The sequence below is a fragment of the Cyprinodon tularosa genome, unplaced genomic scaffold, assembly GCF_016077235.1.
Source record: "Cyprinodon tularosa strain WSP-4 unplaced genomic scaffold, ASM1607723v1 ctg248, whole genome shotgun sequence".
NCBI lineage: Eukaryota > Metazoa > Chordata > Actinopteri > Cyprinodontiformes > Cyprinodontidae > Cyprinodon > Cyprinodon tularosa.
In genome coordinates, this window is record NW_024038921.1 from 1,057,522 (window position 1) to 1,076,819 (window position 19,298).

A 19,298-nucleotide genomic window follows, 5' to 3' on the forward strand; every position below is an offset into this window, starting at 1 on the left:
TACATCTGGTATTTTATAATAAAAAAAAATGTACAAGACAAAATATACCTTGTTTTTCTAATCTATAGAGAAATAATAAAGGGTAAGTGCGACACTGAAACTGTGCGTGGGCCGAACACTGATTGGCTAAGGTAAAGCCAGATGTGTAGAGAGAAATTAGATGTTCTGGACGTCCCTTTGACTTTTTCCTGGTGTGTTATATTCAATACGGTTGCTGTGTGGATGTTTAAATATACAATATACTTGTACGGTAATTGCAATTTCTAGGCAAGGCAAGGCAAATTTATTTGTATAGCACAATTCAGTACAAAGACAATGCAAAGTGCTTTACATGATTAAAATACAGGAAGATAAAACAGAATCAAAGCAAGTAGGAAAAAATAAAAAATAAATAAAATAAAATAAAAAACGCAGAAACAAAAAAGAATATTAAAAACAGTTGTGCTAAAGAAAATATGTTTTAGTTGAACTGTTTAACTAGAACAGTCGAAGGCAATCCTAAACAAATGTGTTTTTAGTCTTGATTTAAAGGAACTCAGGCTTTCCGCACTTTTACAGTTTTCTGGAAGTTTGTTCCAGATAAGTGGAGCATTGGAACTAAATGCTGCTTCTCTATGTTTAGTTCTGGTTCTAGGTATGCAGAGCAGGCTGGAGCCAGAACACCTGAGTTCTATATCTGTATATACGCTATACTTATTTCTCAAGACTACACTTTACACCGTTGTCCACATGTTTACATTGCATTTCAATATATTTGTCATATTCTTTCTACTCTGCCTTTCCTCTGATACTGATGGCTTTTAATCTCATTGTATTACATATAATAATAAAGGCCTTCCTATTCTGGATGTCCCTTTATGTTAAAAAATCCGGCATGGCACATTTGGCAGCAGAAGAGTCTATAGAGAAAGAACCACCAACTGACACTGTAGTGGATATACCATGCCGATGTTAGGATCTATTTTATAGGGTCCAGCAGAATATGAGCAGTGGAATAATGGAGTAAATATATTTATGCTGTGGCTATTATTATTAACTATAGAGACAATCATACCAAATAAGACGAAATTGGGAAAAATTTTGATTTAACAGTTCCATTACAAGCTTTTTGTAGAATTTATAGAATAAATATCTAAAAAAGAAAAACATCTTTTGTATATAAAAATATGATCTACAGACTTTCACAGATTTGAAAAGTTAAAACTGGTTTTGTTTTTATGGATATGTTCCTCACTTGTGCTATTCTATTATGAACTGCGCCCCAGATTAGCATCTCAAGCATCTTTTCAATCGATAGCTTAAAAAACTGTGGACATTTCAGGAGTTGCAGATGCTATTTTTTTATTAAAATTTTTATTATTTTTCATTTGAATGAAAAGTTGCACTTAAGCCTCTAAAATGCTAAAGGGAAATGAGTATGATTTGGAAATGTTTGCATCCTTTGAACCGAGGAGGCGAATAACCAGCTGGTGTGTTACAAGCATGCGGTCTGAAAGCCCCCCCCCCAAAAACCACCGCGGTTTTGGACAAATTCAGACAGATGGCGTGAGTAATTCCTGTAGGTGTGAAGGCCTTATTACTGCACGGTGTGCACCAACATATGTTGCCAGATTACATCTTTATCAGTAAAGAAAGTTAAATATATCAGTAAGACAAAAGAGAAGTACCGTAGTATCTGAAACATGTTTATAAGTTGGTAACTGACTCAAAATGTTGTCATATTATCAATATAAAGTATATAATAAAAGCTGATGATATAAAGTAAATGAATTCCAATAATAAACAGGAAAAGGCAAAAATGTCCCTTATTTGTGAACCTTAAAAAATACTGATTATGATTTGATAATGCTGATTATCAGTGCTTATTTTTCATAAGCAATAAAAAAAAAAAGACTGCAACCTAGAAATATTTGACACTATGTTTGGACATCTCATTTAAAACAGAGAATAGGTTAATATTCAGTCATTGCATGCCGTTCATATTTTGCACCATATGAGCCTTTAAAACCCTGCTGGGCTTAAAATAGATTTGCTGAGTATTAATGCTACAGCAGAGGAATAATTCAATTTCATGTTTATCTACTTTAGAAAGTCATATGATTCAGGGACTGTCCCTGTCTGGTTTTGGTCTAACTGTTTAGATGGAAAAATCATATCAGATACAACTGGGATGTAGTCATTTTCTATGTGCAAGATAATACAGAAAAACAATCTGCTACAAGATCCAAATATAAGATACAGACTTCATGGTTTAAAACATTTGGTTTTAGTCTATATAGTAAAATAGTATTTTTTTATGGCTAAAATCTTATATTTTAGGCTACTGGTTGCTTTCTCTCCTGGTAGGCTTTGGCCTTCCTTGTGCTCAATCAAGAATATGCAGGTTTTCTTTGGACTTATTCTCAAAGCCATTTATTTCCATAAGGTGCATTGTCTTTCCATTTCCATTTAGAACAAAATAAACCAATATAACCTCAAACTAAGCACAACAGAAAAACGTTTGCCCCTTCCCCCTTGGCAACACCTGAACAGAATGAGTCTGACCTTAAATAAAACCCCATCACCCTTCCAATATAATCAAAGCACAAAAGGAGATGCCCCTCCAGGTGGAGATAAATACAGAAAAAATAAGGTAACTGGCTCCTAAAGAGATTTTTTGAATCAAGTCGATTTAGTTGAGACCCCTTATGTCCTCCTACCTGTCATGACGCAGAGACTTCATGTCCACATACACTGTACAGGGATCGGGACCAGTAGTTCCCTGTGAAGCACAAAAAGGTCCAACAGGTTCACATCTTTATGCTGACATGTTATTTATATTATTTTACAGAGGAAAAAAAAAAAGGGTCTGTAATTGCACATATTACTTGACTTTCTCAACTACAGATTATGTAGGAATCCTCTATTTCTGTTGCAATTTGAAGTCCTGCAGAAAGCAATACTAATGTCTGGTTACCTGCAGGCAGATTGCAAGATTAACTCTGGAGCCAAAAGCAGTGCTGACAGCCCTGGGCGAGAGTCCCAAATCCTTAAACAGCTTGGAGAAGGACTGCGAGAGGGCAAGACGAGGGCGTTCCTCCGCAATCACTACGCAGCTTCTCACACACGAAAGGTTCACCCCGCGGGCCTAAAATCCGCCGGACACAACAATCATATCCAAGAATCTACTTGCCAAAACTTACGACTCTGTGCATGTCGAGTCCTTACCTTCAGTAACTCAGTCTGAGTGCCCAGCCCTTTAGTGCAGAGCTCCATAACAGAGTAGGAGCAAAAGGTGTCTCGAATGCGGTACTGACTAAGTGTGCTCAGCCACAGAGACAAGCAGCTCTCCAGCTCAAAAGGAGGGATCAGGATGGACTGGTGACCAGAGTAAACACTGCAGAGGAAAAGGGTAAACAATGATTAAGGTCTGAGAATAAAGAGTGTAGACACATGGCTATTGACATGATGTAAATGTAAAGAAATAAATGGTCTATTGTACCTTGCAAGGCACCACAAGACAAAGCCCAGACCACAGTATGGATCCAGGCAAATGGCTATTTGGCGAGATGAATAAAGCTCACACTGAAGCTTTATGGAGCGACATAGGGCACTGACTGCTGCGTGAGAGATCTGCAACAAAGACACAAGAGGTTCATTAGTATTGCTATTTTCTGAAATATGTCTCTCTTAACAGCAAATATCTTATCATCTACAACAATGCAACAATGTGCTGTGGTTCTAAAGGTGCAGTGGATTTTGTGAAGCAGAGCAAGTCCAGTCTAGCAGAATATCTCATTTGATTTCCACCTGGGGCACTTCATTCAGTAGCTGTCATGGAGTCTAGCATGCCATGCATACTTTTTTATCTTCATGCAAATATTGACATTGAAAAAGTTTTACCTTGACACTACACACCCCTGATCTGACTTTAACATCATAACAGTTTAAATTTCCCCAGTTTCTGAAGATTGGTGTTAAATTACTGTGTTGTCTTTAGATAAAAACGCCTCATGATTGTTGTGTTGTGGAAATTATTTCTTCAAAATAGCAGTGGAAACATGCAAAAAGCTGGTTAAGCTTTTTGAAAAGTTTGATTGCAGTAGGACCAATGAATATTTTTCTACCGGATTACTAAGAACGATAAAAATAATTTGACATTCCGTTTTTATAAATATTATATTTTTTAATGAAAAAAATAAATATATATATACATATATACCAATTTACATTATCTCAAAAATAGATCTCAAATAGATCTCAAACTTGTAAATTTACTTAACGATGGCTTTATTATTTCCTTATGATGAGATGAGAAAATATCACGTTTGGTTTTTGTAGCAATACCAGTATATCATTTCAACTGTGAAGCCAAAACCAGACTTATACACTATATTGCCAAAAGTATTTGCTCACCCATCCAAATTATTGGAATCAGGTGTTCCAATCACTTCCATGGCCACAGGTGTATAAATTCAAGCACCTAGGCATGCAGACTGTTTTTACAAACATTTGTGAAAGAATGGGTCGCTCTCAGGAGCTCAGTGAATTCCAGCGTGGAACTGTGATAGGATGCCACCTGTGCAACAAATCCAGTCGTGAAATTTCCTCGCTCCTAAATATTCCACAGTCAACTGTCAGCTGTATTATAAGAAAATGGAAGTGTTTGGGAACGACAGCAACTCAGCCACGAAGTGGTAGGCCACGTAAACTGACGGAGCGGGGTCAGCGGATGCTGACGCGCATAGTGCGAAGAGGTCGCCAACTTTCTGCAGAGTCAATCACTACAGACCTCCAAACTTCATGTGGCCTTCAGATTAGCTCAAGAACAGTGCGCAGAGAGCTTCATGGAATGGGTTTCCATGGTCGAGCAGCTGCATCCAAGCCATACATCACCAAGTGCAATGCAAAGCGTCGGATGCGGTGGTGTAAAGCACGCCGCCACTGGACTCTAGAGCAGTGGAGACGCGTTCTCTGGAGTGACGAATCGCGCTTCTCCATCTGGCAATCTGATGTACGGGTCTGGGTTTGGCGGTTGCCAGGAGAACGGTACTTGTCTGACTGCATTGTGCCAAGTGTAAAGTTTGGTGGAGGGGGGATTATGGTGTGAGGTTGTTTTTCAGGAGCTGGGCTTGGCCCCTTAGTTCCAGTGAAAGGAACTCTGAATGCTTCAGCATACCAAGACATTTTGGACAATTCCATGCTCCCAACTTTGTGGGAACAGTTTGGAGCTGGCCCCTTCCTCTTCCAACATGACTGTGCACCAGTGCACAAAGCAAGGTCCATAAAGACATGGATGACAGAGTCTGGTGTGGATGAACTTGACTGGCCTGCACAGAGTCCTGACCTCAACCCGATAGAACACCTTTGGGATGAATTAGAGCGGAGACTGAGAGCCAGGCCTTCTCGTCCAACATCAGTGTGCGACCTCACAAATGCGCTTCTGGAAGAATGGTCAAAAATTCCCATAAACACACTCCTAAACCTTGTGGACAGCCTTCCCAGAAGAGTTGAAGCTGTTCTAGCTGCAAAGGGTGGACCGACGTCATATTGAACCCTATGGATTAGGAACGGGATGTCACTTAAGCTCATATGTGAGTCAAGGCAGGTGAGCAAATACTTTTGGCAATATAGTGTAGCTGGTTTTACTGTCATTATGGTTTATTCTAACATCTTTTTGAGATAATGACATTCTAAATTCACATGTTGTATCATCCTGTTACGTTGAGGTGAAAACCTTTCAAGCTTATTTTGGTCTGAAAATTGCTTCAATCATACTCTTTAGATGAGGTTGTTATGGTTCTTATTTGTTGTGACTCTGAGTTTTCTGTTATCAGCTGTTTTGTTATTTTCCATGATCTTCAAGCATTCTTGCTTCACTCGGCTCTGCATCTGGGTCCTTAAGCAACCTAACCACCCATTGTTGACAGAGTTGAAATGAATCTCATGTGCTGCAATTAGATATTTATTGTTTCAGCATCTCAAGATAATTGAAGCCAGACCCATTTTTTTAGTGGTTTATTTATTGTCATTGCAACATAAGATCTGAAGTTGTTTAGTAATGATGGGTTTATTACATCAGTGTAACTTGAAACTGAGTATAACTGAGAGAACTAGTATTGTCACAAAAACTGTTCAAATAAATCTAGGTCTGACATGGTTAATTGAATTAATCTTGTTAATTATTTATTAAATAATAATCTGCTACTATGTAAAAGTAATAATCGTTAGCTGGACTATACAGACTCTAAAACTTACCATTTGCTGAAAGAGCAAGCTGCTCAGAGCTGTAACTGGGCTGAAAAAAAAAAAAATATATATATATATATATATATATATATATATATATATATATATATATATATATATATATATATATATATAATTTTTTATATATATATTAGAGTAAGGATATGAAAAAACCTCTGTGAAGATACTCTATCCCCTCAAACTGCATTAAACCAAGTTGTTTCTTTTGTTTTTTGCATTTACAATATGCAATAAATGTTTAATGTTTGAGTTTACCTATCGTAAGATTAACGGATTAATGAATAAAAAAAATTTGATCTATAAAATAATCAATACATTAGGTCTAAATCTTGTTTCACAATGAAAACTAGGGATGCATGAGGTTGGAATTAGGGCCAATATCTGATATGCTTTTATTTTATAACTAATAACTGATACCAATCATTTTTACCCTAGACCTTCTTATAGACACTATCTTATTTTCTCCCTCCTTTCTTATGCAGTTGTTGCAAACAGCACTTTGCCTCTTTGTTCTTAAAACTTTAAAACCATCTTCACCACCGGCATTTAAACTTTACCATCACTCCTGTGACAGACACTTGCCTCAATCCGGTACATGTGACCCGCTTACCCTGCATGCATAATTATCACTTGCTCGTCACATTACCAAGGGATGCTAAAATTTTACACTTATGTCTTTTTGTCATGACAACTTTTTGATTATCTGGTTGTTATATTGCAGAAAATGGAAGAAAAATAGGAAAAATAAATTTCCCCAGCTGAGCCTTTTTTGCTTGCACTTATCCACTGTCTACTGGACTCTGCTGCAGCCTTATTAGTTATAAGTCTGGCATGATACAGCACATATCAAATGTTCCAACACTTGACAGCACTCAACTTTATATATATATATTTTTTTTATTTTTTTCCATTAATTTTTTGTTTTTATTTTTTTATATTTATTTTTTCCTAAAATCCAGGAATCTTCGTATTCCAAACTGTTTAAGAGGCAGTATTGGTTAGAAACGTGTAGAAAGCTGAATCTCACCTTCACACCAGTAAGCATTCCCGTAGTAGAGACGCTGAAGTCCAGATAAGCTATCATCTCTGCTGTGGGAGGCTTATAGATCTGCGGAGGCCGACGGCGGGGAAGGTCATCTGCAAACAAGCAGAGTGCACAGCTTTTACAGGTTAGAAAAGGCCACACAACAGAAAAAAAAATACAGAAATAACCTCTGTTAAAAGATACTTATTGGGAAGCTTCTTGTATAACTAGGTAACAACAATTCACTGTAAGTCAAACTGAACTGGAAGTGGTGCCAACTATGTGTTGAGGTGAGGCATTTTTAGGTTCATTACCCGTATCAATGATGGTTGGCCAGGTTTTGATGTTCACAGAAGCTGCAGCCTCTTTAGAGCGCAGAATCCTCATGAGGTTCTGTGTTGTGAGGATGCAAGCAGCTTTACTGACCTGCCAACAAAACATGATGATGAAACATGAGAATGATTCATCAGCAGAAGAAGCTAAAAAAAAATCTAGATAAGAACATTAAACGCCCACACATCCATTCATGCAACAGGATCACACTGCCTGATGTTAAATCTCCAAATGTTTTATTATGTCTCAGTTTAAATGTTAGAATGTTAACAAAATGGCCAAAAAATAATGGACTATAAACATTTCTAAGCAGATATTATGAGGCCTACATCGATAATCATCCGAACAGTAGGCAAAGTGGCTGCCAGGTTCTGGGGGTGAGGAGGTCTGACGTTGACTGGAACACAGCCAGCGTAGAGACAGCCATAGAAGGCTGCAATCAGATCGATCCCTGGGGAAAACACAGAGGACAAAAGCACAGTTAGAAATCATCAAATCCCTAAGGTTCAACAGCATGTAACTGCATTGGGAAAAATTTTTATATGTAGAGCCAGAGGCAGAACTTGCCAGGAGGATAGAGCAGCACAACATTCTCTCCCGTGTTGATGCTGCTTTTCTCAGAAAGGGCAGCAGCTATCTTCTCTGCTCTCTTGTGGAGCTGGACGCAGGTTGCCGTGCCAACGGTTACACCCTAAAGGACAAACGTGGAGATGAAAAACACAACAGTGTTGTAAAATAAAAATAACAAAGGTGCAAAACACTTGAGTAAAGTGATCATCTCATGTACATCTCATTAACTTTGTACCTTTGCATTGAGGAGAACATAGAGGATGTGGTCTGGGTCTGTCTGGGCCCTCCACTGAAGAGCTTCAGTCAAATACTGATGCTACAATTTGATGAGAAACTTAATGAGAAGTTGCACATCTAAACAAGTCAAACACACCTGAGGAAGGGTGTCATATGCAAAAAAGAAGAAACTGTTCCTCAGACTTGGCACTGTTTATTTTATATCAGCCCAACACAACCTGTTCATAAATCTCACTCTGAGTCAGCACAGCTCAGGGTGTGAGAGATAGTGAACATCGAGGATGCATCGCTTATCAATTTGAAAAAGCATGCAGGTTCTTTCTTAAGTTTGCTCATTAAATATAGCCACAATACAGCACACAGGTTAGCATGTTACCAGCAGAAACACAGGTGTGGGAAACATGCCAGGCAGGACTGTAGTTCTTACCATCACAGTGGGCCACATACAGAGCTACATCCAGAGAGACATAAGGGCAAAGAGAAAAAAGAATCCAGATTTTTCTGTAAAACTAACTTCAGCCAAAGCTTTGACAATTAGTATAGGGGCACTAAAAATATTCAAGCATCACCTTTTATAACTAAAAAAACAAACAAAAAAAAACAAAAAAACAATATTGAGCATTACATTTGTCGGCGTGCAAATCATTCATGCATTTATGTAAATCTGGTCAGTAGGAGGCTTTGTTTAACTTATCATGAGACATTTGCACATTTGAGCTCAGCCTAACAGCAGAAAAATATTGGACATAGCATTCCCTTTTCTGGAGGACCTTGTAGTCCTTTTCCTGTAAACATTACAGAGCAAATGTGTCTTATACTCCACTCAAATATAGGCATTTTTAACTCCAGATTTATTGAATACATAACAATCTTAATAACATTTCAGGGAGCATGGAGGAGGTTCTTCGTTTTTATGGAGATGGCAAACTGTCATGAATGCAGTTTGATGGCAAATTTCAATCTGATGCAAAAACTTGTGCATGTATGCATGCACATTATTTATGTTTAAGTGTAGTTATGAGGAGATAGCTTTGATTCTCTTTTGAATTACACTCACACATCAATTCGGTCTCTGCCTTCTTAAATCTTATTAATTTTGCAAAGAGAATAGTATTGCTTATTTTTCTTAACTATGTTTTGATAATCTCCATATGCCATCGCTAATATTTAAGTTCCACCAATGTGATCTTCTAAGCTTACTATTTACTCCCGCTGCCAGCCCTTTTTCTGCATTCTAGAGCTGCAGTTTGGTTGGGCATGTGGTTCAAAGTCCTACAGCACAGATTACCTTTCGGACAAGATCTTGGTCTTCAATCATACCCAGGTCCCTCCCTACTGCCTGGGCAATCCGCTTCCCTGCCACCAGGTTGCCCACCATGACGGATGCAGGACCTACACCGACTACAGGAAGGAGCAAAACATCATTAAGAGGCAAAGGAAAAAACAACACATAACATAACATAACATAAAAGAGGATTTACTGACTATTTAGGCAAAGGGAATTATATTAATGGGTCTAAAAGTAGGTAAGAATGTCAATATAGAATAACATCCAGTAGATATTTCTGCATGTCAAGTATATTAATGAAAGTCCGTCCGTCCGTCCGTCCATCCATCCATCCATATGTTTTTGGAGAAATCCTTATCACTGTCACTTACCGGGCTGCTTCTGGCGGGGCTTTGGCAGGTTAGTGACACATGTATGTGGACACATCAGGATATTGCAGGGGTGCAAGCTCCCTTCCAAGAAGAATTGCTTGGTGTCGGAGATGTGGATACCACCAAGGGGCGTTTTGGGCAAGGTGTTTGCTGGGACCAGTGCCAGACAATAGAGGCCAACCTGGTGAATGCTGTCGATAGCCTGCAGCAGAAGCCAGCCAACTGGGTCAAATATGTTGAGCAATATTTGTTGTTTAAAGAAATTAAATGCAAATTTCTTGATTTACCTGCAGCACTCTACTCATCCACTGGAAGCTGTCCTCCTCACTGGCATCTGGTCGTTGCTCTGCAACAATTACTACCCTCTCGTCATAGAACACCGTTACTGAAAACACAGCAATCCTGTGACAGAGAAACAAAGAGGAATGGACTGATAGCGTCTTAGAGGGACAGTTTCACAGTCCAGTGAAAGAACAAGCCTTACTGTTCTTTTCAAATGTATTCATACCTCATCAACTTCTTATTTTTTTTTCATTGGGATCTCATGTGATAGACCAGCATAAAGTGCAGTAGCACATAACTTTGAAGTGTTTGGAAAATAATGCATGATTTTAAAAAATCATCACAACTGAAACTATGAAAAGTGTTCTTTATTTGTTTTTGAGTCTTTGAGTTGATACTTATTAAACCCACCAAAGTATTTTGGACTTTATCTGTAGTTGCTTTGCATGTCCTCAGACTAGAGTTAGACCAATATGTCGGCAAGCCGATATTTGGGGACAACATTTGTGCTTTTTTCTTGTATCTTTCTTGTGGACTCATGCATGCATTGGCTGATTAACGCCTGCATTCAGCAGCAAAGCATTTATTACCACTCCCCTCCATTTACTACCAATTCACTACAAAAACAATCTAGAAATAGGTAAAAATGTCTTAAATTTAATATAATTACCCTTAATTTGAGTAGGCAAATAAGATGATTTGCCAGTGGAATGAGTATTTTTACTGTTAAAATAAGATAATTAGATAATATGCACTTGAAATAAAACAATACAATTGTTTTTTTCTTATTTTAAATATAACTTGTCTTGTTTCTTTGGCAAAGGGTCTCACTTATCTCATCAATTCAAGAAAAAAATGCACTTATTTTAAGAAAAAAATATATTTAGACTTACATTTTATTGCAGTGTTGTTTATGTTTGTTCAAGTTGTTAGTAGGTGTTTTGTTAAAATTGAGACTATTGTAACATGTGCTATCATTTATGTTATTTTTATTATGCAAATGGAATTTCGGGAATCGGTTAGACTGCTGTCAAAATTATCCCTCTCGGCACTGGCCTTAAAAAACCTGTATCGATCTAACTCTACCTCAAACTGACATTTTTCATAAATCTTCAGTGCAACATAGCTCTACCTCACTAACACCGAATGGAGACTTTTTAAAGAATAATAATGAACAACAGATGTATTATTTGAAACCTTTCCTAAGTGCTGATCAAAACCCATTGCAGCCTTTGCTATATTTTTTTTGTTGAGTTTTTGCAGCACTAGTGGCTTGTTTTTCGACAGTAGGCTGAATGAGAGAGGGGGAGAGACATGCGGCAAAAGGACCACAGGTCGGATTCGAACCCGGGTTGGCCACGTCTGGAAGATGAATCTCGGCTGCAGTCACGGTTCTCTTATAGTCCTGAACATGTTTTTCTTTAGGGATCGCCCTGTATTTATCTAATTAAATTTTTTTCTATCAACTATGACCAGATGTCCAATACCTGGTGAAGAGAAACATCCCCCAGGAGGATACATCCAACTTGCTTCCTGGGTGGGACGACCTGTTCAGTCTGATGTGCTGCACTGTTCTGTCTAATAAAGATTAGCTTTATTTTGGTCTTGTTGCACTCAGGCTGGCTTTAAACAGAACTCTTTGCAGTTTTCTTTCAGTGGTTACTTCAGTTTTGTCACTCTTTCAGGAAAGACAAGCTCTGTAGAGTGAATAGTAATAGTTTTTCAGTTGTTAGATCATCCCACCTGAGTCTCGGTGGACTGCCATGCCCTGATAGGTTTGCTTTATTGTTTAATACACTTCTATTTTTAGTAAATGTAAATATTTTATATTAATCCAATATTGCTTTAAATATCTCCACTTCTTGATCTGTCTGCTGTGTTTCTTAGTCTTTGTGATGCTGGTTTTTATTGCTAATGTTGTAGCAAACCTGCAGCCTTCACAGAATAGCTGGATTTACTATCACTTCCAATTGTTTAAATCGTGTATTATTTCCCTGCCTCACATTGTGTTTGCCTGTTGTGTACATTTTGAGTGAAATGTGTGGTTATGAAGTTAAGAAATATGAAAAAGCACCTTATTGTTTCCCAGATTTTGGACACGGTATGTTTGGTTTTAACCACTAGATGTCAGTGGTGATAAATACGGCGAGCCATGGTAATAAAATGCACGCCAACCTTCCACGGTAGACTGTTTTAACTGGCTCCACAGCCAGAGCAGTGGCCACCAGGTCATCAGCGTTGTGCCTCCGTCCGCTAACCATTAGCAAGCCTTCTATCTTTCCCACCACGAAGATCAGACTACCCTGTGCAGAGGGTGGAGGGGAGACAAAGCTGAGCCACTATCCTGCAAATGAGGGGAGAAAGGATTCACACAACCAGAAAGTACAGTCTAACTTACTGGGCCAACAAACCCCAGGAGTCCAGAGCGCACAAATGGAATCTCTCCTATGGGAACTCCGCTAGCATTAACCGGTATCACCTGAGCAAAGAAAATGGACAAATTATTGAAGACAAAACAGACAAGCTCATGTTTCCTGTTAGCACAAAAACAGGAGCATGTTGGATCCTTTCCCCCATGTCATACCTCGAAAGTGTTTTTGGTGAGTCCAGGCAGGCCGTAGTACATTGTGCCTCCAGCGCGGGAGTTGATTATTATCTCTCCAATCTCATCCGTTTTACAAAGCTGAGGAGGTCCATCTGGTCTAACTATACACATCAGAGCTGAACGTATAAAAGAGGAAAACAGAGACCATGGTTAAATGGAAGACTTAAAACAAAGATCCTGGCTGTAGTACAGATGTCTTTATGTCTGGGGTATTAGTTTATCTCCCAGAGATTAATGATAGTAAGAGTTTGGAAATATGATTCAATATACATGCACTAAAAGAGGATATGCACATAATCATGTTTCAAGTTATTTCATCCAGGTAAAAACTCATGACAGTTATGGATCATTAGTCCCTGCAGTAAAACATAGAATTTGTTTCCATGTACTAACATAATAGACCTTACACCTCAGAATGTCTCATGGTCTTTTGCAGCTCATACCAAAGGCTGTATAAATATGTCATTCTTATTTTTCACGACTACGTCTGCTTATCCTCACCCCCGGGCATGACGTGTCCCACGTCTTGTACAGTCAGAGCAGAGTTCTTGTCCTCGGTGTTGACTCGGATGACTCCGTAGCTCAGACCACCCATGGAAAGGATGGCACGTGCAGGGAGAGGTGCACCTGGAACCCCTGGCCTAAAGAAAGCCAAAGTTTGACTAATTCATTGTGTTGTTTTTGGGCTCTAATGGGAAAAAAAAAAAAAAAATCTATATATATATATAGATTTTATATATATATGGCTGCCAGGTTCTGGGGGTGAGGAGGTCTGTATATATATATATACACATATATATATATGTGTATATATATATATATATATATATATATATATATATATATATATATATATATATATATATATATATATATATATATATATATATATAATCTCCACTGTGAGATCAATAAGGTCAATCAATCAATCAATGTTCAGATGATCTATTTTGTTTTTTTAAGGATACCACTGAAAGACTCAGACTGCTTTGATCAGATGCAGCTTACAATGGAAAGACCAACTCCAACTGGGGTATATTTTTATAGACACAGACACTTTATGAACAGTACAGTAACCAAGCCAGTGATGTCCTAATCATAGTGTCATTGCATAGGCCTTAAATTGAGTGTGTCTGGTTAAAAATTAAGATAAGACAATGGCAGGATCTGGTTCAGGGTCTACTTTATCGTTATTAAGTACACACAAAAAATTTGAAGAACAAAGAAACAGTGAGCTACCTGCGTATAGCTACAGTCATGGCCTCAGGAGAGGCAGCACAGGGGCAGATAACTTCAGGCTTTAGTCCATGTGACTGAAACAGATTCAGGAAGGCATCACAGGAAGAGACAGACCCTGGAAAAGAGCAGATAGGCAATCCACTCATGTTAACCCTTTGACACCTGAATTCATATACTTGTATGTAAAATGTTTGCACGTGTTTTTTTTTTGCCTTTAAGCAGTTATAAAATTGAGATTGTTACTTTGACTACAACACAGAAAAGATAGCAATTTAGTTATAGTGCAAATTTGTAACAACAGTTGTACCAGAAAGAAGTGCTTGCCCAAAGCTCCTAGGTCCCCACTGAATATGTAACTGGTATTGGGGGAATGCACTTTCGAAAATTTTTTTAAGGCACTAGTGGATCGTTTTTTTGACCGTAGGCTGACAGGAAAGGGGGTATGAGAGAGGGGGAAGGCATGTCGCAAAGGTCCACAGGTCGGATTCCAACCCTTGTTGGCCACCTCGAGGACTAAGGCCTCCGTACATGGGTCGGAGCCACAGCTGAAACAAACTGTTCAACATAGAATATGGTTTGATGCATGTTTGAGACAATAGGCATCAAGGGTTTAAATCTAATCCATTTTAATTTGAAGAAAAATAAATAGTTTACAGCAGGGGTATCAAACTCAATGTACTTGGGGGCCGCGGGAGGCAGAGTCGGGGTGAGGCTGGGCCGCATCAGGTTTCCACAAGAAAACCTTTAAAAAATACTAATCTTCTCAAAGATTTTAACACAAAATAAGATGAAAAAATAAACAAATAAGGAGAAAATAAAGAAATTAATAAGAAAACCAATCAACCAGTCAGTAATAAGTAAATAAAATAATAATTATTATAATAATTAGCATTCATATCTCTGTATTAACAGTTCTTTAAGCTTCTTCTGAACATGAATTGTCCTGAACATAAGTGGAACATTGAAGAAAATGAACTGTTCTTCTGAACATGGCCTCTCTTGCCTACATCTTGCTGCTAGAGACCTGGCAGCGCTTCCTCTCACATAGCTGAGCCACATTTGGCTTGAGGGAGGAAGCAGTTGAGACCCTCAGTATGGATTGAAGATGATCATCAGTGAGTCTGGACCTGTACTTGGACTTACTGAAGTTCAAGGTGGAAAAGAGCTTTTCGCACAAGTATGTGCTCCCAAAAAGGCACATGGTCCTCTTGAACATTCGGGAAGCTCAGGGAAGCCGGGGGTCAATTCTCTCAAAAACTGCCCAAGCTTGTATGCTTTTCCATTCACATCTCTGAACTTGGCTTTGAGCTCAGAGTTGCACTGCAGCTCAATGAGCTCCATTTGAAGCACAGGTGGGGCATCTTGCACATCAAAGGAGAGAGCCAGCGGATCATTAGACCCCGCGTAGATGAATTATATCCTGATTCCTGACAACTAATTTATTTATTTATTTTTAATTAGACTGTGCGGCTTTTATACAGGTGCGCTCTGTAGTCCGGAATTTACGGTAGTCATTTTGTTCTGCCGAGCAGCAATTAAAAACTTTTTTTGGAACTGTTGTGAACGCAGCGAGCTGGGACGAATGTCCGCGTGTGTCCAATAGAAAGGAGGCAGCCAGCCAGGAACGGACGAAAACGCTCCATGGCAACGCTGCTGTAACTTTCACTCACTGAGAAATGTTTCTGTTGCACAGGGAAAAATATGATTTATGTTTTTCTTTCATTTAAATGTTAGTTTTATGCTTTGCATGTTTGGAGGGTAAGATATGATTTGTTTTTCTTTGTATTTTCTTCTTGAGCTTTGCATGTTTTGATGTTTGTTTATATGATTGTTTTCCTTTATTTTAGACTTTAGAATTTTCCCTGCATGTTGGGTTGTTTTGGTTTGTTTTTCCTTTGTGACAATCCATGCGCACTGGACTGAAGTAGTTGTTTGGGGAGGCGGAGTGCATTAATTGCGCTGCGTAATTGCTGCGCTCAGGTGTGAGCAGGGGCCGATTAAAGCTGACATAAAAGGAGTCGAATGAAAGGAGGAGCAGGAAGTGAATCTGCAGGTGTCAGAGACGGACGCGCTGCCGGGGGAGAGGCAGGCAGATCACCGGAGGGTGCACAGATGGCCCAGTAAGGAGTATTAGTAAGTAGCGCTCCCCCTCGCTTAAAGCATAAACAGGAACATATCTTCCGACGGGGTTTTGGCACGTGGATGCTGGCGTTCTCCCTGCTGGATCGGTCTGGAAAGGGGCGTGGCACGCCAGGGAGTGGAACAGTGTCGGAGCGCTGCAGAGTCAGCTGTGGATCAGCCAGTGGGTGCTGCAAACCGATCACTCGCACCAGAAGCAGCATAAGAAGCGGAGCCCCACTGCCAGCCTCTGATTTTTAAGTAAAACTCTTAAATTTTAGGTTTTATCAGGAAAAGAAAAGGACTGTTTTATCATGCCACTTTTGCGGTGGCTTTTTGTATAAATAAAACACTTGAACTTAAGTTCTTCACGGTTTGGGTCTTTGAGTTGCTTGCTCCCCCTTGTGTCAACGACTGAGTGTGGAGCCATACTGGCCACATTTCTCTGCTTGCATCAAACCGATGTCCTGCCCTCAAGAGCCATACACCACCGTGATTGGCCGGTTTGTTCAGCTCCGCACAAAACTCTGTACACTGCCGTTCATATCAAACTCGCGGGCCGCACTAACATTAAACTTTAATAACAAGGCGGGGGCCACAAACTCGTGGTCCACCGTGAGTTTGAGACCCATGTTTTACAGGGTTCCTACACACTTCAAAATACCACATTTTACAGGAAACTATATAAAGTATAAACACAATAGGTTTACTATGTATATATAGTAAATAGTTTCCAAATGACCAATAAAAGGTCCTCAGACTTGCCCGAAACCCTGGATTCCTAGGATCTACTCACAGGGATTAGCACCATCAGCAACAATGAGCATTCGTAGCGAAGCCAGGCTGATATCTCTCTGGTCCCGATGAGCCATCATGGCCCAATGCAGATCCCGGCACTTCACCAAAGCTACACGAGCTGCAGAAGAACAATAACAAATACATCATGCAGGGCTTTATACAATGTGACACAAACTGAAGAATGGAAGTAAATTACCTTTATTCACATGGACCCTCTGCACCCAGGAGAGAGGACAAGCTTTCATCACAGCATATGGAACACTAATGGTGTGTATCCTGTTCATGACAGCCTGTAGAAAAAACAAAACAAATCTGTAGTTTAGTTGAGCTAAAGGGAACCTATAAGATGGAATTTCATAATTATTTAGTTTTACCTTTTATTTAAAAAAGTGAGAATATTTGTTTCCTTTATTTTTTTTTTTTTTACATTTTATCCTTTTTCTGTAATCTAACTGATCACCATTGAATTTCGTTTAATTTAATCTTAAGATTCAGTAAGATAAAAATCTATTCTGCAAAGTTTAACTGGTTCAGAAGGACACAGCTAAAGTAAACTATGTTGTAATGTAGAATTTGTGGCTGTATATTTCTGGAATAAAACCCTTTATAGACTTTTAGGCCCCGTCCACACGAAGACGAACCCTGGCCTAAACACACACATTTTTCTCCAAACCAGCCTCTCATCCACACGAAGCCGGCGTTTCGGGGGTCTGTAAACGATCTTTTTTATTCAGCCTTCAGAGTGGGAAGATTTCGAAACGCTGTTTTCGTGTTTCCATCTTTACGCTCTAACCGCATATTTTTTTTTTACACGCATGCGTCATAGCGTCGCCTCTAAACACGCATGCGCGACACAGTATCACAACAACAATGGCGCCGTTGCTGCTAATGCTACTCACCCTGCTGTCGGGCTTACAACAGAATCTTCTTCTTCTGGAATATCTCCAGGAAGAACAGAGCAATATCGACGACATAGTTCAGCACCTGAATTTGACTTAACCACGAAAATGGACCCGCAGGGCAACCATGTATAAATATTAGTGCGCATGCCCAACATTTCGTTGCTTATTTTTGCTTTGGCACCACAGCGCCACTTACAGGCCTGGCATACATTTTGCAGCGTTTTCATGCATTCGTGTGGTCGATCACATTTATTTTACGTCTCCGTCTTTACGGCAAACGTTTTGGAAAATATCAGCGTTTCGTGTTCGTTTTGACTTCGTGTGGACGGGGCCTTAGTTTATCCGATTTTAAAGCTCAATTGACAATGATGAGTTCTTTCTTTATGGAACAGTTTGGTCAGCCATTTTATTTGTGCTTTAGAAAAAGAAAACTTTATATTATTTATATTATTGTGGAAGATATTGTGGAAGAAAAGAATGTGTGCAAGGTGGGCATTTTAAAGAGGTCAAAAATGAACACATTTCATATTTTACTTCCTTCAGGTTTGACCAATGTTTTGGTAAAGGGCTCCAGATGTTACCAGAAGAATACGTTCGCTAATCTCTTATTTGAGTTTAGTCTATTCAGAATGGCAAATACTTACAGTTAGAACACCATGCCATAAGCCCATATCCTTCTTGAAGTCCAGAACATTTACCAAGGTTTCGCCTTAAAGCAGAAATATAAACGTTAAGCCTTCTGCTGTTCTTATCAGGATGTGTTTTATGATGGGATCATAATTCACTCACCCTCGCAGTAATTGCAGGCCTGGGTCAGTGCCTGGCAATGGGTCAGCATGGCCACTTTAGAGACGGCAACACCAACCACTGTCCCTTCTTTACTGGCCTTATACTATAAAAAATGGAGCATAAACTGTTAAAGAAAGTGTAAACAAGACCTTAATTATGTAAAAACGAATTCTGAATTTTGATTAGATGCACCATCAGGACCAAAAATGGAATAATAACAGGAAGCAAACACAGATTTTTTACCTCGATGTAGGCTGGGTCAGTGTTTGCTGTGGGGATGTGCGGCTGCCAGTCTTTGGACGGCTTGGTCAGGTATTTAGAGTCAGTTATCACCCACTTCATTCGAGGCCATCCTGGCAGAGAATACCATAAGATATATATATATATATATATATATATATATATATATATATACACATGCGCATATGAACGTATGAACATAAACTTATTACTATTCTCCATACTTATTTCCTGATTATTGTAAGTATCTCAT

General features: G+C 39.0%; 1 protein-coding gene across 1 annotated transcript in view; it reads right to left on the bottom strand.

Moving 5' to 3' along the window:
- Positions 1-19,298, bottom strand: part of LOC119785417 (disco-interacting protein 2 homolog B-A-like) — a gene marked incomplete at its 5' end in the record, with an annotated part of 36,729 nt that overhangs the window by 3,900 nt on the left and 13,531 nt on the right. The window contains 23 exons of the mRNA XM_038288094.1: positions 2,700-2,761; positions 2,957-3,127; positions 3,208-3,376; positions 3,482-3,612; positions 7,277-7,386; positions 7,588-7,699; positions 7,936-8,057; positions 8,174-8,297; positions 8,412-8,492; positions 8,841-8,864; positions 9,702-9,814; positions 10,073-10,274; positions 10,360-10,474; positions 12,530-12,657; positions 12,753-12,833; positions 12,939-13,075; positions 13,461-13,600; positions 14,199-14,313; positions 17,113-17,232; positions 17,311-17,404; positions 18,661-18,725; positions 18,806-18,908; positions 19,049-19,158. Coding sequence (XP_038144022.1) covers positions 2,700-2,761; positions 2,957-3,127; positions 3,208-3,376; positions 3,482-3,612; positions 7,277-7,386; positions 7,588-7,699; positions 7,936-8,057; positions 8,174-8,297; positions 8,412-8,492; positions 8,841-8,864; positions 9,702-9,814; positions 10,073-10,274; positions 10,360-10,474; positions 12,530-12,657; positions 12,753-12,833; positions 12,939-13,075; positions 13,461-13,600; positions 14,199-14,313; positions 17,113-17,232; positions 17,311-17,404; positions 18,661-18,725; positions 18,806-18,908; positions 19,049-19,158 — 2,629 coding nt within the window. The remainder of the gene's footprint in view (positions 1-2,699; positions 2,762-2,956; positions 3,128-3,207; positions 3,377-3,481; positions 3,613-7,276; positions 7,387-7,587; positions 7,700-7,935; positions 8,058-8,173; positions 8,298-8,411; positions 8,493-8,840; positions 8,865-9,701; positions 9,815-10,072; positions 10,275-10,359; positions 10,475-12,529; positions 12,658-12,752; positions 12,834-12,938; positions 13,076-13,460; positions 13,601-14,198; positions 14,314-17,112; positions 17,233-17,310; positions 17,405-18,660; positions 18,726-18,805; positions 18,909-19,048; positions 19,159-19,298) is intronic.